Raw genomic sequence first — 19948 nt, 5'->3', positions numbered from 1 at the left:
TTTCCTTTAACATTTACTATACATTTTCCCCCAGCATTTTATTTCAACACAAGCTTTAAACACTGACCATGAAGCATTTTGAGAGCTTCAAACAGAAAAAAAAATCAATATTCCTATTTGGCAGAGTAGTCCATCTTTTAAAAGTTCTCCCTTTAAAATCATGCAGGATTTACCTAGTTATTTTGACAAGGAAAGCTTACAGATAAAGCTTCTTGAAATAGTGTGCTACTGTCTGTTCTAGTACATTGTACATTGTGGGTGAAGGCCTAATACCTATTGCTGATATAAAATGGAGATCCATCGTACTGCATGGTGGAAGAGTGGTAACAAGTTAGTAGTATTTCAGATTTGAAGAAGCAGTCAGTTAAGGTAATAATGGAGTAATAAAAACAAGAGGGAAAAAAAAAAAAAAACAAGACTTCCTGGCACCCAGTTTAAGATATTGAGCTGGGTGTGGTGATGTACACCTTTAATTCCAGCACTTGAGGCAGAGGAGGCAGAGGCAGAGGCAGAGGCAGAGGCAGAGGCAGAGGCAGAGGCAGAGGCAGAGGCAGAGGCAGAGGCAGAGGCAGAGGCAGAGGCAGAGGCAGAGGCAGAGGCAGAGGCAGAGGCAGAGGCAGAGGCAGAGGCAGAGGCAGAGGCAGAGGCAGAGGCAGAGGCAGAGGCAGAGGCAGAGGCAGAGGCAGAGGCAGAGGCAGAGGCAGAGGCAGAGGCAGAGGCAGAGGCAGAGGCAGAGGCAGAGGCAGAGGCAGAGGCAGAGGCAGAGGCAGAGGCAGAGGCAGAGGCAGAGGCAGAGGCAGGTGGATCTCTGAGTTGAAGGCCAGCATGGTCTATCTACACTGTATACTCTTCATAGTTCCAGGAGACAGGGCAACACAGAGAAATTCTGTTTTGAAAACAAACAACAAACAACCAAAAACTCAAAAACAAACAACACCAACAAATTATATTAAACTTAAAAAGTTAAGCTAGGGAAATCTGACCCAGGTTCTCAAAGAGCTTAAACTTAGAGACAATGACAGCTTGTCATGTATTTTATCTCAAATAAGAGGAATATTTAACTTGTATGAGAGGAGTCAAGGAAGACTTCTTGAAAGTTGCATTAACATGGAGTACGGGATGGGAAACACTAGCCAGTGAAGGAACAGTCATGGGGCATTGCTGGGAGGAAGGCAAGTGGGTGACTGACATATAAGAAATTACATCTCAACATGGCCAACAGAGGAAACAGCCATGTAACAGGAATCAGTAACCGGCATGCAGCAGGAGAGGGAGGCATTTTACCCCTTGAGCATTACTGAACTTAAACAGGAAACGTGACATGATTTGATACTCAATCAACAAGAGGATTCAGAAAGAAGGTGTAGTGAGAGGCTTGGATTGCTGTAGAGACAGTACAGATGAAGAGGGGTTAACGGAATGGCCAGAGATTTTACAAATAGTTCCCAGGCCTCTGTGATTACCTGGACACAGGCAATGAGAAAGAGAAGCGTGAAGCTGAGGTCTCATTCTTCAGCCTTGGGTATGGACGGCAGCAAGATAGAAAAGGGGATAGATTCGGTTTGAGAATTAGTCTGAGTAACAGTGACTCGAAAATATTCAGACAAGATATTTCAGGGTGAGGTACAGACACGACAGCCTCAGTTGGTATAGGGCAGAGTTACAAAGCCATTGATAGTATTCCCTCAGCTATTGGCAAACTGAAAAAAGAGTTAAAAATAGTGCTGGGAAAATACTTTCATGTCAACACACTGACAGAGCTAAGCTGGATTCTCATACTTTGCGGCGTATTTAGAAGGCCTCTGCCTTGTTCCTCATGGAATGACGGTTTTGTAAGTCCAGAGAATGCGCGCTGCATGCTTTTCTGTACAAGGATCCCAGAAATCCTTCAGTAGCATTTTTGGAGTGCGCTTCTAGGTTCTACATATCTTTTTCACCCCCAGTGCTACCAGAGAGCACATGCCTAGGCTGATACTTAGAAAAACATCTGTTACTCTATATGCAGTTATGTGGTCTTTTATATGAAAAGAACTTTTATGTTTATACAGCTAGGTGCATCCGAGAGAGAGAGAGAGAGAGAGAGAGAGAGAGAGAGAGAGAGAGAGAGAGAGAGAGAGAGAGAGAGAAAGAGAGAGAGACAGAGAGAGACAGAGAGAGACAGAGAGAGTAATATTTTGAGAATGAATAGAACCTGGAGTGAGTCTTCCATGGGGCAGATCTCTTTTCTCTCTCAAGATCTAGTGAGGGGGCTTGAGAATTCTATACATCTGTACAGTTGGTGAGTGGACACAGAGAAGCTGGGAGAAAAGGCAAGAGACAAATGTTATAGGAAACAAGGGAAGAGTGTTTTTCAGCAGGTTTTAGAATTCAATAGTGGCAGATGCTCTTTAGGATGTGTGTGTAGAACACAGTCTACAAAGGGCTCATTGGATTCAGAATTGTGCAAGGGGGTCGAAGCCAAGAGAAAATGTTTAGGGGAGCCCAAGCAAGAGAACCAGGCTGTGGGCTCTGGGAAGTTAATAGAATGAAGGAAAGCATGGAGAGAGGTACTGGGAATTCGTTCAATGATTCCATCTTTACAGAGGAGAGAACACCTTTGAGGAGGTAGAGTACAAAGGTGGAGACCTGGGATCGAGGGAAGGTTTTAGCTGGAGTTAAGAGAATTAATCTATCATGAAGGGCAGTAAGTAGGAAAGTCTGAAAGATGGAAATAACACAAGGACAGAACAAAGGAATTCAGGAGCTAAACAACAACAACAAAACAAAACTGAAAACCGGAGATTAATAAAATACATGAAGTATTTGCATGGATGCCCATAAGCCTCCAGCACTGCAGATACTATAATAGAATCATTGAATCTTGTTCCTTGTGACTACAAATACAGATCTCCAAAGAGACATGCCACATGTGTAGAGAGTAGAACCATGTGGAAAATGGTCACGATGAAGATAGAGGGAGGGTGTGCACTTTTCAGGGATATAGTAAAGGAAAGTCACTACATACTTTGGGTGGGCAATCTGAGATTTCAGATCAATTACTATTTACCTGAAGTGGCACTCATTCACAAGTCTGGAGGGATTTTGCCAGAACTATTTACTGGCAGCCGAGACCGAGTATGGAAAAGGTGTTGAGTCTGACTCAAGGGACAGTGGGATATCACCAGAAGTAGTAGCACGACAAGGCAAGAGAAGAATGAATACTGGAAGGACAGGGGTAAAAGTAATGAAGGTGAAATCAAAGATGCATAACAAGGGTGAAAAAGACAGACAGACATCATAACTTCAGGAATCACAGCCTAGAGGGTAGTAGGTCAAACAGCAGTACTTAACTGAGGGGTATGTGAAAGGGGGTCACCAAAAGTTTGTAGTGGTGAAGATTTCCATTTTAAGAGCGATCATAGAAAGAGTACTTCAAGTGCTGTAGCTATTGCTTGCTGTATATTACCAGGTGTATTCCAAATAAAGAAACAAAATAATCAAGTTTAAATAAAAATCATCATTTTGAAATTATATTGTAGTTTTATAAAACTCTCTGTTTTTAAGGAATATGATCAGATTATATTAAAAAGGAAAGCACGGAGAGAGGCACTGGGAATTAGTTCAGGTTAGGGTTGTGATGGCGCACTCCTTTGTTGCCAGCACTCGGGAGGCAGAGGTTGGTAGAGCACTGTGAATCTGAGGCTAGCCTAGTCTACAGAGTGAATTCCAGGACAACCTGGGCTACACAAAGAAACATTATCTAGAAACAGCATAGCATCTCTGAGTCATGGGAAACACAAACTGTGACAAAAATTGCCCAAATTAAATTCAGAAGTCATAAATATTAATAATTTGCATTTTTCAGCTATGTTAGTGTCCAGTTGGATATAAATATTTATCTCTCACAAACTAATCATGTTTTAAACTAAATGAAGTGTTAGACACAGTGTTTCATGCCTGCAATACTAGAACAGAGCAGGCTGAGGCAGGAGGATTGCTGTAAATTTGACTGCAGTTAACATGAGACTTGTTATTTAAAAAAACTCAATAAAATACAAGATAAAACAAATGAACTGACTATTATTGTAGGTAATTAAAAAGGAAGAGAATGGGCAGCTTCCAAGAAGGCCCACTGGGTACCATCTAGGATGTTGCACTGGCCTCAAACAAGGCATGGTTCACCCATTAGCTTTGTTCTATGAGTGCTCCCTCACTAAATCCCTTCAGTTGGTTTGAATGTGACAGTGATTTGCTAGTTCTCTAAGGGTTTACTGAGGTAACAGAACTCTTGGAGCCCTTTCCTCCTTAAATAGCCATTGAAAAGGCTGTTTCTCAGACACTGCCCAGCAAGGATCTCCTACCATGTTCCCTGGTGTTAGGATGTGAGAACCTGTTTTAACAGTTTTATCTTCCCTTTAACCATATCGCTACAAGGAAAGCTATATCATATGTACAGGAATAATGGTTCCCGTATAATCTGTTGAAGCGCTATCATTCATACATTATTTAAAAAACCTAAGACCCTCTCTGTCCTCAGAGATGCCCCACAACACGCAGCACATACACAGAATGATGTCAACACTGGGCATACTAGAGACCATCTAAAGGATTGCAAATGAAAAACTGAAGAGTAAATACATATTTCATCCTTTCAGCTCAAAAATCATAGGCTGGAAGAAAAAATAGGAAGAAACCACAAAATACTGATCCATTCAAATATATTTTCAATGGACACTGCTACCTTATTTTTTGAAGGCAAAATTTGGGAACAATTAAAATGCCTCTGAATTCTAGGTCAAAAACTCAGAGACTCAATATTAGAAATAAAACTGTCAAAAAAAAAAAAGCTGACACCAATAGAAATGAAAAGATATCACAAGTGTGAGCAGTCATGTTGATCTCATGCCTTACGCAGTTAGAGTTAAAATAACATGCTAGCTTTCACATATAATCTATCTTGTATTCCCGTTTATACACCACATTGAGACAGTGCTTATTATCTAATAGTCTTCTAATACTTTCCCATATATGTAAGGCTGTGTGTGTGTGTGTGTGCGCGCGCGCGCATGCGCGCACACACGCGTCCATGCTTGTGCACGTGTGTGATGTGCAAAGGTTGTCACAGAGTGGGAGAGAATGATGGAGAAAGCACAGGTATTTTCTCATATGCAACACACCAGGCATTTATCTAACACATGGAATGTTGTTTTTTACCATTGCAGGATCAAGTCATTTGTCTGTTCTGCTTACCCACAAACTTCTGTGGAGTGGAGCTTTTGCGCTTTCCCATATTTGCCGTGAGCTTCTCTATGACAGCAGGTCTCTCAAAAGGCACCAGAGAAATATTGTTGTCCATGATAGGCTCTTGTTCCTTACAATCTTCCATAGGCGGTACTACATAAAACCATATAAAAAGGCAACTTGGTGATTTCTTCAACGTTTGGGATTACGGAGGTAAGTATGCTTTTTTGATATTTATTACCCAAAATAAATCTGTCTATTCAAGTGAAAGAAAGTAAAAAGCACAGTACTAAAGAATATTCTTTAATATTACACAGACATGGCATGTGCCTGAGCACACACACACAGACACACACACACAGACACACATGCGCACACACATGCGCACACACACACACACACACACACACACACACACACGAGTTTATTTTTATGAATCTCTCAGATCAGTGATATAAAATGTTGCCACTACTGGTGATGAACATGTTCATCTGGTTTCTCATGTTACTCCTCTGAAGTATCTTCAGTGTGGATTAAAATTGATAATACTTGAGACTGCACTATTACCAAGACTGTGGAACTTTATTTTTCTAAAGTCATTTACACATGCCCCCTGGTTTGGGAGAAAGGCTTAACAGCAGCAGGATATTTGATGACTCTTCCCCTGTGAGTTTTCCTGCAGCTGGTTTTCTATTTGGTGAGATCCTAGTCTTAATGGCAGCATAACTACCTGCCCAGGAGCCTTGATGTGTGAGGTCCCGTTCTGCACTTATCTGTGCATAGTAAGCTGCAGATGCTTTAAAGTTGTAATTTATTTCTAAGAACAGCAGGATAAAGCAATCCATTTCCAAGCTGGCACTTTGGCTTCTGAACTACTGCCCTAATTCATTTGATGGACTCCATACATCATGGCTGTCTCCGTTGCTGTTAGCTTCAGTGTTGACGTTGCTAAGATAGACAAGTGACTCATAAAAGTTGCTTTTGAGTAAGAATCCTAATCCAGGATATTTAACTAAGGATAGGGCAGCATCCCACACAGATCAGATGATGGGCTTAATTAGTGCTCACAGGAAAGACCTAAAGGGCCCATCTCTTAGGTGCGCTTTCCTATTTCAACACTGTAAAGTAACTCTCCTAGATCCATTTGTTCCTTGAGGATAGACCTACTGTGCGAAACCCAATGCATTCTAGCCTACAAGGGGATGCTGGTGATGAACATTAAAAGATTTAAAGCAAGGATGAAAGTGAAATGAATCTCCAGTTCACATGACCCACTGAGTACCGGTGCTGAGTACCAATACACTGAGTAGTACCAGTATAGCAATACATGTTGTTGATGTTGAAATGAAAAACAAAATCATAAAAAATGTTTTTTTACTCAGCTATTTTTTAAATAAATAAATCAACAATAAATGTTTGGGTAACCTAGTGGCTCGACTAGAAGTTAATGTTTAACCTACGTAATAAGGAATCTTCTGGCTCTGAATAACAAGAAATTCTCTAACAGCTGAATGTCACTTTAGAAAATAAAAAGTTTCTAGGTGAGATCTAGTAATATGGTCATTTTCTATACTGATACTATTTATGATATTATTGAGGGGAAAATTTCTCCCAAAGCATTACATAAGATACTATATCTGATCTTTTAACAACTGTAAAAATAACTTAGAAGAAAATTAAAATAATTTTGAAGCAAAGCGTTAAAAAAATAATGCCAAGACAACCACAGAACTCATCTAAGGAGGCCAGGAACCAGGAGGATTAAACGGTGGCGTCGCTGTGGGAAGAAAACACATAGAGGGCTGCAGACGGTGAGCAACAGTGTCACGTGTCTATTCAGTAGTGAATTCATAAGTGCTGATTAAAATAACTACACACTGGGCATCGATGCTCATGCCTATACCTGCAGCACTTGGGAAGCTGGGGCAGGAGAATTGTAGGTTAGCCTGGGTTACATACTAAGAGTCTGTTTCGAAAAACCAAAAACAACCTATAAAAGTTCAAAGTGAACCTGTGATCCAAAGAACAAATACATCAGAGGCCTAGAACCAAGATGAAAAATATTGGCAAACAAAAAAAAAATTGTAAAAATTTGCCAAAAAGGCAGCAAGACTAGCAGATAGGGTTTGCCCCCGAAATTGAATATGCTTATCAGTTCTGAAATGAGTAGTCTTAAAATGTGGCAGTTTTGCTTTAGGTATTACACTGGATTTTCATATCTGCATACACCTAACAGTCAGAATGAAACCTGGGTGGGGACTGTCCCCCGCCACATCCACCTCACCTCAGATGGCTTTTCTCAAGTTCAATGAAGCTCATGTGAACTGAAGATGACAGAGTTTGGTCTATGTTCTACTTCACAGCAGATCCTAATACCAACAGGCAAACTTTCTGCCACACTGGCAATAATAATAACGGACAGAAACTTGATAGTAAGTACTTTTGCAAGGCTTTACATTTAGTAATCTATGTACTACTTTCCAGGCGCCTCAGGAAACAGGTGTTCTTCATTTTACAGGCAGAGAATCAAAGATGAAGAGATTTGAAGTAATTTGTTTTCTGTGCATCACTAGCCATTACAGGATGGTAATGATGGGAGATCTGGATTGAGGGAATGCCTGAGCCATGCTACAATTTTTAGTAGACATATTTTGAATACTGACACTTTATAAGGCAGCTTACTGGCCTTGTAAGCTAATGGGGAAAAGGACCTGACACATTTTTTCCTTAATCATATAATCTGAGATTTTGCTTTCATAATTGAGGATGCAATGTAACATACTGTTTTGGGATCTATACTGTCTACAATGCAAAACTCATTTTCTAGATATTTCGTGTTTCAATTGTATCAGTCAAATGATAAGACATTTATCTAAACCTAAGCTGTATGTACTTAGGGTAATAGCTTCACTTGTTAGAGCAAACTCCATAACTGAGACTGTGCTTTGACTCTATTTGAATACTGAGGATAAGAGTGTATTTCTCTTTTCGTATCATATGCCACAGGGATACAGGAGCTATAAGGCAGAGCCATGAAAGTATTCCCAAGACTGCTTCTTTAAACCAAAAATACCATCAAATTTCAAATCCTAAGCTCAGAGTTCACTTTCCTTCCTGAAGGTGCCTTTGGTGTTGGAGTTCTGCCCTACCGCCTCGGCCTGGCAGTGCCTTTTCATCCTCTCAGTGGCACAGTATGTGACCAGTCTCTGCCCATACTATCTCTTGCCTGGGGCAGACATCAAACCTTACTCTACATTGATGACACCGATTTTTTATCACCCAGTAACTCCTTATCGATTAAACCACGACAGTCACCTGCTGGAGCAGCACACAGTGCTTTTGCCTCCTGGCTGCAACCTTTTACCTATCACTCCTTTATTTAACTTGGATTGTCTGCTAATGATCATTGATACCTATGGGCCTCTTTTCTGCATGGAATATACAGTCGGTTAGCTGTCGGAGATAGAGACTTCCTCTCAACTCTCATCCCCAGGTCTGAAGCCTTGCATGACTGAAGCTTTCCTCAACTTCCCTATCAACCAAGTGTCTGCTCCTGGAGAGCATCACAGATGCCATCAGTACAGAATTTGCTTCTGTTCATGTTCTTATGTCTAACATGGATTGCTCACTACTGTATAGATATATAAGGTGTGATCGTTTGTCTGTCTATTTCCAGAATGCTCCACAGCAAGTCTTTGATAGTCTTTTCTAGGTGAAGTAGAGAAAACCTGTCTCCATTTTTTTTTCTCCCCATGAAGAGCCAGTGTGAGGACAAACAAGTTTTTGGAAAAGAGAAGCTAGGAAAATAAACTGTCCGACATGGAGGTGACTGCAGCCACAGTGATAAAAAAACCTTCACTCACACCACTAACAGAAAGTGAGGAGCAGATAAGATAAGAGGATAGGAAGAGAGGGAAGGAATCAATACAAGTTTCTGAGGCCCGGGACAAGACATGTATATGAGAAATTAATAACTGTAGTAGCATTCCACCTGCATTACTCTCCCCGGAGCATGTCCCATCTGCTACATAGACACTCAATACAGTTCCCTACTAAATATGCACAGAGCAGGAATACCGAAATCTTACTATGAATCCAGAAAAGCACAGCATGAAGTAGAGTTAACACTGTGGTTGAAGTGTAGTTGGGGGTTGAGTGTGGTTGCCCCACTATATAATATTTAAGAAATGTTAAGGACTTTAATATCATTCCTCCCTGGTCTGGGCCTGCTGTGCCCGGTGCCGGGGCTTGTCTCTTTCCAGCTCATCCCCACTGGGTTCTAGGTTCTTCACAAGCCTATGAAGAGACTATACTTGAGAACGACTAAACAAAGCCCCAGTCATTTAGAAGACACACTTTTCTCTCTATATAATATATAACACTAATTCTAGGGTACACTTATGTGCCAATAGACAATGTTAATTAAAATTATATATTCATATCTTCTTTACAATAATGTGAAGTTATGAGAAACTCTGGCTTTTATTTGGGTATACATATAGTCAACAGTTCTATAAATGAATGAACAAAGAAATACATTAATAGAATTTGCACATGTGCTTAAGTTGAAGGCCAGAATTGCAATAGGGAAACATCCCATGGAAAAACTAGTAAGCTTCTTTGCAGAACTTTGGCATACTGTTTGCAGAGCTTGGCATACTGTTAAGCCTCCTTTAGTCCTCTGCCTCCAGTTGGCCTTAAAGTCAACAATTTAAAACAGTGATTCTTAACTGTGGGTCATAACCCCTTTGGCAATCTTTTATCCCCCCAAATACTTATATTATGATTCATAATAGTAGCAAAATTCCAGTAATGAAGTAGCAACAAAAAATATTTTATGGTTGGGGATCATCACAACACAAGAAAACATGTTAAAGGGTCACAGCATTAGAAAGGATGAGAACCACTGATTTAAAACAAAGCAATGTTGTCAGTAGGCTGATGCAATATCCAGTGCTAATCAGGGTTAACATTAAAGGGAATGGTCCATATACTTGTTTTTAGTATTAACACCCTAAAATCAAATAGCAAAACAGCTGCTTAGGAGATATAACCTATCACATTTAATTCTCACAGTATATCTATGACCAACATATTAAAAAAACACACAGTCAGACTAGATTTATAAAAACCTAAGGCCCACAGTTGTATAACATATGGGTCCTATGCTGTTTGCATTTAACCAGGTAATAAGAGCTTGCAATACCAAACCCACAGAGTTTAACATGCCTAGGTCTCTGAAAATGTTAGTTTACGGTGATAATAATATAAACATACATGATTCATTCACAACAATAAAAAAAATTAGAGTCTATTTCTTATGTAAGAACTCAGACTATTTACAGTAACAAAAATACTCAAATCTCAAATTAAAACCACAAAATCACTAACTGCAATATAAGCACACTTATACTGAATACATTACATATAAAAATTATGTATAATGTATATGTATGTGTAGAAGTGTGCCTATAACATTATATATATATATATATATATATATATATATATATATATATAAACAAACTGAAATTCCATAAATGAATATTTATATTTTAAAGTGACTGAGATGTATTATGACATTTAGTATTGGTTAATCTTTTTTAAATTAAAAAACCCACAAAAATACTAATTAAGGCAGGACTTTTGTTTTTATTTATGTCAAATCAATTGGTATAAGTAGTGAAATAAGAAAGACAGTAAGAATTTGAAGAGCTGGAGTTCATTTCTCTCTTGTGTAAGACTGATTAGCTGAATTAACTTTGTGGGAGCTGCTGCACCACCAGGACCACCTTCCACACTGCTGGAGTGTATTGTTAGGATCAAGATGTTTCTCTGACAGAATATGTTTTAGGGGGAAACCGAGGGGTCAAATTTTGATCTAGGTTGTTTCTTATATATGTCTAAATAAAATTACTAATTTCCCAAATAAATTATGGGGCAAAATTTCAAGTTGTAACGTTGATGCTGCAGCTCTGAGAGAAGCTATAATGTTAATACCCTCTGCACTCCCTTAGGGAACTCAGAGACTCACACTGAACTATTTCAACGGAGAAATTCAGGAGACAACTAAGCAATACTTTCCTGCGGCATTTTAATACAGCTTTAATGCTGGCTTTCACTACTGTGTTAATTCAAACACATGCTATCAGAACTGATTTGGGAGTGCCACGGAAACTCAGTCATCTTGTTCGCAGTGTGTTCCAAAACAGCTCATGTCAACTGCTGAGCAAGATAATCCCATACACAGTAAATGCAGTTGAAAACTGTGGGAAACACGGTCAGGTTTTGTCTTCCATGTAGAAAGGGAGAGGGAATGGTCTAACCCAGGAGAAGGACTATAGAAAGCAGAAGAGGAGGGAAGAAAGGCCACAAATGCGTTTTTACCCACCATGGTGACTCATGACCTGCCCAGCAGCCTCCATGCTGACATTCTGGAGATAGTTGTGACAGCGTTCCTTGTGTTCCTCCAGTGAGCTGCGCTGCTTGTAGCTTCGGCCACAGTAGTTACACTTGTGAGGTTTACCCACTGTGAAGAGAGTCAAGGTTAGTGCACTCCGCTCCTCAGCAAATGAACCGCTAGCTTCTGTTAGTTTGGAAGAAGCATTTATATGCTCTTCAGACAGTCTCTTCCACCTCCACACTCCAATTTAGGCAAAAACCATAAATTGTCTAGCAAAATGAGAAGATAGCAAGAAGGTAGGATGATCACACCTCCAGGAGCAGGGGAAACACTGAATCAACTCATGGTCTGACTGTGTTCTCTTTATTCTCATCCACGGTGGCTGATGATCAATTTTTACATTATGTGATCCTTAACACATTGACCTTTATACAACTATGCCAGGTTTCACTCATTAAAAGAACACATCAGGGCTATCCTGCATACATGGTTAAGATGTGTGTGTGTGTGTGTGTGTGTGTGTGTGTGTTCATGCATACATAAGTTTTAGTAAGAGCTGAGAATTTTTCTGAAGAAAAACTAAAAATGTAACAGCTTGAAATGTCACTGTTTAGAAGAAAAAATATTATTCATGGATACCAAGAAAATTAAAAAGAATCCAAGCATTGAAAATATTATAGATTAAGTGGGGAGAGAGTTTCTCTTTTCTTTGCACTGGATGGTAATTGTCCACACAGCAAAACTTTGCAACAAGTATATTTGCTCTTCTGTGCAGATCCTGTCTTTGTGAGAGCAAGAATTACCCTCCAAGGTACTCTGAGTTGGATTATTAACAAGAACCACTGACTCACTGACATATTTAGTTACCTCGATAATGGTATCTTCCAAAGCATCTCATATTATGGGAGATTTTTTTTTTCCCTAATAGTCAGGAAGCCATTATTTCAATCCAGCTACTAAAATATACACTGTGATGTTTTGGGGGTAACAACTGAAAAACTTATAGAAAAGAAAGGAAAATAAACTTGTGGGCTGAGAGATGTTTTAAGACACGATCATCCATGTGACTGTCATGAGCACTTTGGTTCATGGTTTGACACAGATCCTGAATAACCGTCACCAGTAAGTGGCTGGTGCCAGAGCCCTCAGCTCTGAAGGACAGTTTGAATCAGGCCAGTTAACCTCATTTGACTCCCTGAGGAATCACTTAGTTTGGCCTGGAGAACAAACAGAAGCCTCATCTTTCATAGTAAGATCCTAACTGTCTTACACCTTATTCCTTACACCACCTTGTACACCCCGGTGATGACACCAGTCACGAGAGAAACTATAGTATTGTACAAAGCAGAAGTGCTCACAGTTGCCTAACCTAACCTAACAGTTGCACTGCTGCTTAGAAAACCAATTAAGTCAATTAAGGTTAAGTCAAGCCTAAACCGCGGTTTCTATTCACTGTACACACTCATTAAAATAAATTGTTAGAAAATGTAAATTAAATACAGCATTTTTGACAAAAGCGATCTAAGGCAAGGTTTAAAAATACTGGAGAAAATTTTCTACTTTTGAAAACTAGGTACTCATGGTTCTATTTCTGGGAAGTAGCTGTTAATATAGGAGTAGGGCATAGTCTTCTGTGAGAGTATTAACAGATTAAAAAAACTATTTTTAGACAAAAATAGTTTAAGTAGTATGTATCTACATGTAAGCATATTGCAAGATGTGGCACTACCTAACGATATTCTCATTTTCTATTACCATAGAAACAGATGACATTATACTGAATAGGTCTAAACAATTAATTCTCATCACATACTTGAAATTGTAAGTATATACCATTGTGAAGCAGTTCAGTCACCTCCCATTACCCCTGCTGGTAGTTTTGATATGCTGGATCCTATGATATCCTATGTGTTTTGCAACATACTTTCTTCATGTTACTCTAAGCATCCTTTATATAATGCCAACCTAAGTGAAATACGGTTCTATGCTATGTTTCTAACCTCTGCAGCCTCCCGATCTACTCTATACTGTTAAAAGCATAAGGAAAAACAAGTATACTTTTGTCTGAGTTTCTTTTCCTGTTGCTGTGATGAAATGTCCAGACAGAAGCAACACAATGGAAGAAGAGTGTATTTCCGCTCACTGTCCAGTCTGGCAGAGAAGTTAAAGCAGCGGGAGGTTACATGGCCCCCGCAACCAGGAACCAGGCAGCGATGACCACCAGTGCTCACCATTCTCTCTCCTTTTTATTCACTCAAAGACACAAACCCAGGGAGTGATGCCACAGCATTTCAGCATGGATCTTACCACCCCAATGAACTTCATTAATGTATCCCAGAAGCCATGCTCAGAGGTTGACCTACTGTAGATGACCCCTCAAGATGGGGTCATTCCCCACTCTGTCAAGTGGACAATCGACATTAACTCTCACAACATTTTAGTGACACAAAATCATTTCCTAGCATCCCTCTTTTTTTTTTTTTTGAAGCCTATCTCACATGTTTTAATTCTTCTCCCCTTTTACAAAATACTGGTCCTTCCTCTTCATCCAATCTTGTTGTTAGTAACATCAACAGGGAGGTAAAAAATTTAACTTTTAAACTTGAGTTTCAGAAGTATAACCTCCTCAATTTCATCACCTCTTTCTTTATCTCCATTTTATACCAATTAAACATGGGTGACATACTGGATTCTGAAATGCCATATTACAACACTATTCTATCTCAAGGATAGTTGCTCTGGAAATATTCTATGCCTTCTTTCACAGCTCTCATTTATTGAAAACATATTTATCAAAAGGAACATTAGGTACCAATTCAGTGCTGAAACTGACTTGTGAAGTGCAGAAAAAATTCTCGTGGATCTCATGTTTATATTACAGTTTGGTAAAGACCTAGACTCAATTTACTGACAATATACTACAGGTTGTGGTAGGTAAAAGAACAGAGTACTAGTATAATATATAGAATCTTTAGTGTAAGACAGAATGGGAAAGTATGTCTGAAGTAGGAACACTTATTACAGGTGGTGTTTGAGCCTCCATTCGGGCACTGAGAACCAAACCTGAGTCCTCTGGAAGAAAAGCAAATGCTCTTAACCACTGAGTCACCTCTCTAGCACATTTATTTTGTTATTTTTATTAATGATTATTTTTATTTTTACCATTATATGTGTGAAGAGAAAAACATATGTGAAGAAAAATAAATAAAACTAAGATCTGTTAATGAAATACATTATGCCCTTCCTGACTGGCCCCCACAATCTAATCATAATTCCCAAAGGAGTTTTCCAACAGTAGTGATTCCAACTAGAAAGTGCTTATATCCTATTTTAAATTAATGTATATATTTGTCTCTATCCATCAGGGTGAGAGATGATACATTACTTTTTGGTAAGTACTCAATCCCTCCCCCCATAAACATCCTCTCAACCCTCCTTTGATTTCAAATTACAAGAAAATTTCAAATTAATAGTATAAAAATGGAAATGTCCATTATTAATGGAGATATTAATCAAAGTATATTATATGGCTGAACCCAATTCCATTTCAGTTCTTGTACAATTTGTAATTTTTCCTAGTTAACAACTGCATTTTTACACTCCTCTTTGTGGTCGTGTGTCCAGTGTTCCTTCTCTCTCCTCACCAAATTTTCCACACCTAGTAAACATTCTGATCGCTAACCATTCTCATGTCTATGCCATGTGTCCTTCCGTTCTTGCCTTCTCACCATCAGGCATATTCTAAAATCACTAGAACCCATGGAGTTCTTAGATTATTGTGTAATTGTAGGCATGACACTGGTCATTGTTTCTCTGACTGACCTCCCTGATTTACTAAATCTAATGTGCTTCTTTCCCTTTCTTCAGTATAGGATTTCTGGGTTGGTAATAATTTCCCCTTACATTTTGAAGGCTTTTGTTCCATTGAAGTAATAATCTTTAGTTTATTTTAAATACTTGATATAAATGTGATTTTATTTGTATCCTGCTTGCTACAAAGCTCTTAATATCTACTTGACTTTGGGGGTATTTCTGAAATATGAATTGCATATCTTTAATTTAGAGTTTGATGCAGGACTTTAGCTCTTAAAATGTATGTGCATCATACATAATATTTATGAAAAGTTAAAACATATGTACACAGGATGTAATGTAAATATATTGCTATATACATGTTGTTATTAAAGATTCTATGACTCTTAACAAGAAGAGTCATAACTCTTTTTGAAAGATATATATTTTTATTATTGAAAGATATATGTATATTTTATTATTTATTATATATTTTTATATTTTTTATTATTGAAAGGTATATATATGTATATACATATACATATATATACATCTGAAAATAGAGATGTTTATTTGTTTTATTGATGTCATTGATAGAAAATAATATCCATTCAAACAAAGACAACCAACTGCCCACTTACTGTAGTATATTTCTAGACTGTATTCCATTCTACTCTCTCTGTCCATAAATCAGCAAATCAAGATTTACCGTGATCTTTATTTATAAGATAACTGAAAAAATTCTATAAATGGATTACTAGCCAGTGTCCAACCAACATAAAAACTCTTGTACTAAATCCTATTTGATTGATATGTTACCTTTTTCTTATATTTCTAGAACTGAGCTCACAAGAGCCACTGTAGAGCGTGATGGCTATAGTTTAACATATTTTTGAAAATTGCTAGGAGTATAGGTCTTAAGTGTTCTAACCAGAGACATTTGAATTTTTCTTCAATAATTTTGTGTTGAATTTTTTATTAATGAATTTTGTATCTATACTCAGTAGAATTGCTGCTATACAGTCTTTAGCTTTCATCATAGCTGTGACTGGCTTGCAGACTGAACTCACCTGAATTGCTTTGGTACTATGCAATTGCACCAACTGAACTCACAGATACGGATAACAAATGTTACCCTCTTTCCTCTCTGGAATTGTTGACTTCTCAGGTGCTTTCCCTACTTACACTGATTTTCTTCAAACAATTAGGAACTTCCCAGTGACATCATGTGGAGTTTTTGGTATGGGAAGGTTTTTAATTCCTCTTTCAATTTCCCAAGCAAATAAAGGTTAGCCAAAGTATCTGGTTCTTCATGAATAAAGTTTGACGAATTCCTTGAAAAGCAGAAATTTCATCACTTAACTGAATGCACTGATATAAAGTTATTTATACTACTTCTGTATTTGCTTCCAGGGGATCTAGGCCTTAGACAGAAACTGTGCTTTCAACCCGTGTGTGGATATGCATTCCTCTCTTTAGTGTGGATTGATCTCTGCTCTTTTTCAGATGTCTCTTTTCATAAAGTCAGCTTTTGCATTCATTAGCTTTCTCTCTTTCCTTCTGTTTTATACTTACTTATTTTTGTCTGTGTCCTTATTTTCTTTCTTAATATATACTTAGTTTTATCTTGTTCTTTCTATATTATTTAAGAAGGAAGCAGAATTATATTGTAAATTTTGTATTAGTTGGTTTTAGCTCTTGTTGCCGTTCTTTAAAATGTTGACATGTTCCCATACATAGCTACACTGTTTAGAATCAATTTGGGCCTTTTGAAGTTTGCTTTTATGGTCTATGGAAGGCCCAGAGCATACTAAAATGGCCATGCTAGACCCTTTCAGGATGCTACAGAAAGCAAGATCTTTTCACTTTGGTGGGTGATGATTAAGCATTCTGAGCCTCCTGTCAGCTCTAAAAGTATTTGTCTTCTGCTCTCTGGTTGTTATTTTCTGAACTTCAGAAAAACCGATCGCAACTTAGCCTAAAGGTCATGAGGACCACATGCAAATGAAATACTTCTTTCTCTGCAGCCTCCTATGCTTGCTCTCTGCCTCCTGTGTTCAGTTCAACTGCCTGGAACTAGTTGGGTTCTCTGGGTGAGAGATTGTATGGAAATGGCTTCCAAAAAGTCAGCTGGAACAATTTATAGTCCTTGACATCTTTGTTTTTTTGTCACTCAGGCATCAAAGTCCTACACTGCCTATTGTTCTGTGGAAAATTTAGTTAATAGATCTTGGATATTCTAGAGGATTATGGTGGGAAGGCAAATATGGCTTCAACTTTCACCATAGCTGGAAGCAAAGATTGCAGTTTTAACTGACGAATACTGAGAAGACATGCAAATAAATACCAAGAAGTCAGGCCCAGTCTGTACATTTTAGTGCCAATGCAGTTCAGGTAATTGGCACAAAGTTTCTCATAAGTATAATTCTAAGAAGATAAGTTATGACACCAAAGATTCTCAGAGAGAAGACAATATGGCCAGCCTTTTTAACGGCTTCAAAAGTTATTGTTTTTCTTTCCTTTAACATACAATCCTTCTAGAAAAAAAAATCTATAATAACAGCCTCACTGACATAATCTGTTAGAGCTGTAAATACAAACTCCTAATCTGAGGAATGAATAGGAAATTGAAAATTTAGAAAACTAGGTGAAATAAAGCAAAGGTTTGATTTGGCCTGCAGTTTAGCAGTGTTTTCTCTGATGTCTTGATAAGGAATTAGAAATAATTAGCTGTTGCTGTAAATAAGAACCCCCTTAACCCTACCTAAAAATAAGAACAAGCCAAAAGAAAGCCCCATAGAGGGTTGTGAAGCAGGAAATGTTGCCTGTAGGTTTACGGGGTGTCGTGAAGGCATATATAGCCCAACAAAGTGTTCACTTATATGTTCTTGAAATAGTTCAGGTCAGCAGTTTTTCTAGTGAATATAAAAACACATTATAACCTACTAATACATTGGTAAATGTCTCATTATTTATACCAATGTATTTTTACACAGGTAGAACATACAAAGAAACACATCTATTATGCAGAAAATACATTTACCATTTCAAGATGGACATAATCAGAAAGAGAGAGAGCATTAATTAGATATTATATTTACATTCTTTTAGTAAAACTGAATATATCCAATTATAAATACTTTTCTGAATAGAAGTATTCTTGATAATTGGAATGAAAATGGAAGATAACTTGATAATTGCTTGCAGTTATAAATTAACCCAAAGAAAGAGTATCATTAACATGGTACAAATGGTCATACCTTGTTTGAATTAGTGGTCTGTTGCATGGACTCTGCAGTTAAACAATTTTAAGTTTCTTGTGCAATGTGTGTGTGTGTGTGTGTGTGTGTGTGTGTGTGTGTGTGTGTGTGTGTGTGTGAGAGAGAGAGAGAGAGAGAGAGAGAGAGAGAGAGAGAGAGAGAGAGAACACAGAGAGAGATGTGTGCATGTGGAGGTCTTAAGGTTAATGCCCAGTGTCTGCCTTTGTTGTTCTTCCACCTCATTCATTCATTCATTCATTCATTTGAGACAGAATTTCTCAGTGAACCCATGGCTCTCTGTTTTCATCATTTTCAGTCATCCAGGCAGCCCCTGGGATCTGCCCATCTCTGTACTCACTCTCATTGATGGTGTTCTAGGCAGCACAAGCTTCTATGTAAAGTTAAGATGGAGGAGTAGAAAATCTGAAGTCACATTCTCCTGTTTGTGCAACTAACACTTCACACATGGACCCATCTCTCCAGTCCCCAATTTTAGGGTTTTCATGCCTCTATCCTGACATAACAGACTAAAAGTGGCTTTTGCAAATTTTTACTTACCCTAGTATTCTATGAGACAGGCCTTTTCCTACACTGACACTGACAGAGAATGTCGTTTCCAAAATAGTATATTTTCCACTAAGGTGCTAAAGAAAGTTGCTCAGGAATCCCATATGAGACATTCTGTTACAGAGGAACACAATAATATTCCATCCCACAAGAGACAATGTAGTCTACTTGCTCAGTTTCACCGGTGTTTATCACACTTCATCCATTCAATGACAAGGTTTCTTTGAAGTGTGGCTTCAGCTATTGTTTTAGTACAACAGAGTCCTCTGTAAACACCACTCTAGAATAGGAATTAGATGACTGTGGTCCATGCAATTCCTAGGTCTGGGAACTGAGTTGTGCCCATGAAGGCATACAGTCACATTTCTATGTATCAGCACTATTTAATTATGAGCTGAAGACCTTGCCTCTTTTCTGATTTTACATGCTATCAAAAAACTGTAAATGTTCCTTGGGGCCTGACCATGTAATAAACTGTTGGATACTTATATTAGCCTGAAAATTATAAAGACAATAAAGACGCAAATTGAACCAAGAAAGCCTGGAGATTTTTATGCTGAACAATAGAACTTGGTTTTCTTTTTAATTTGCATTCGTGAAAGTGAACAAGAACTAAATAATTCTAGTTATTTATATGCTATTTTAAAAAAATATTTATTTCCTTTACTTACTTATCAACTATGTCTCAGCACTATAACTTTCTCAT

General features: G+C 38.2%; 1 protein-coding gene across 7 annotated transcripts in view; it reads right to left on the bottom strand.

The window, feature by feature from the left end:
- Ikzf2 (IKAROS family zinc finger 2) overlaps window positions 1-19948 on the bottom strand; it is a 146476-nt gene that overhangs the window by 8986 nt on the left and 117542 nt on the right. For all 7 annotated transcript variants that reach the window (XR_013109490.1, XM_076931720.1, XM_034497533.2 and 4 more), the window contains 2 exons: window positions 11612-11749; window positions 5230-5373 (listed from right to left, as the gene is read on the bottom strand). Coding sequence is in view for 6 of the 7 variants with exons in the window: in XM_076931720.1 (XP_076787835.1) it covers window positions 5230-5373; window positions 11612-11749 (282 nt within the window). In the remaining variant the exon portion in view is untranslated. The remainder of the gene's footprint in view (window positions 1-5229; window positions 5374-11611; window positions 11750-19948) is intronic.

The sequence above is a fragment of the Arvicanthis niloticus genome, chromosome 3 (assembly GCF_011762505.2).
Source record: "Arvicanthis niloticus isolate mArvNil1 chromosome 3, mArvNil1.pat.X, whole genome shotgun sequence".
Classification (NCBI taxonomy): domain Eukaryota; kingdom Metazoa; phylum Chordata; class Mammalia; order Rodentia; family Muridae; genus Arvicanthis; species Arvicanthis niloticus.
This window is presented reverse-complemented; position numbering and strand designations above follow the sequence as displayed.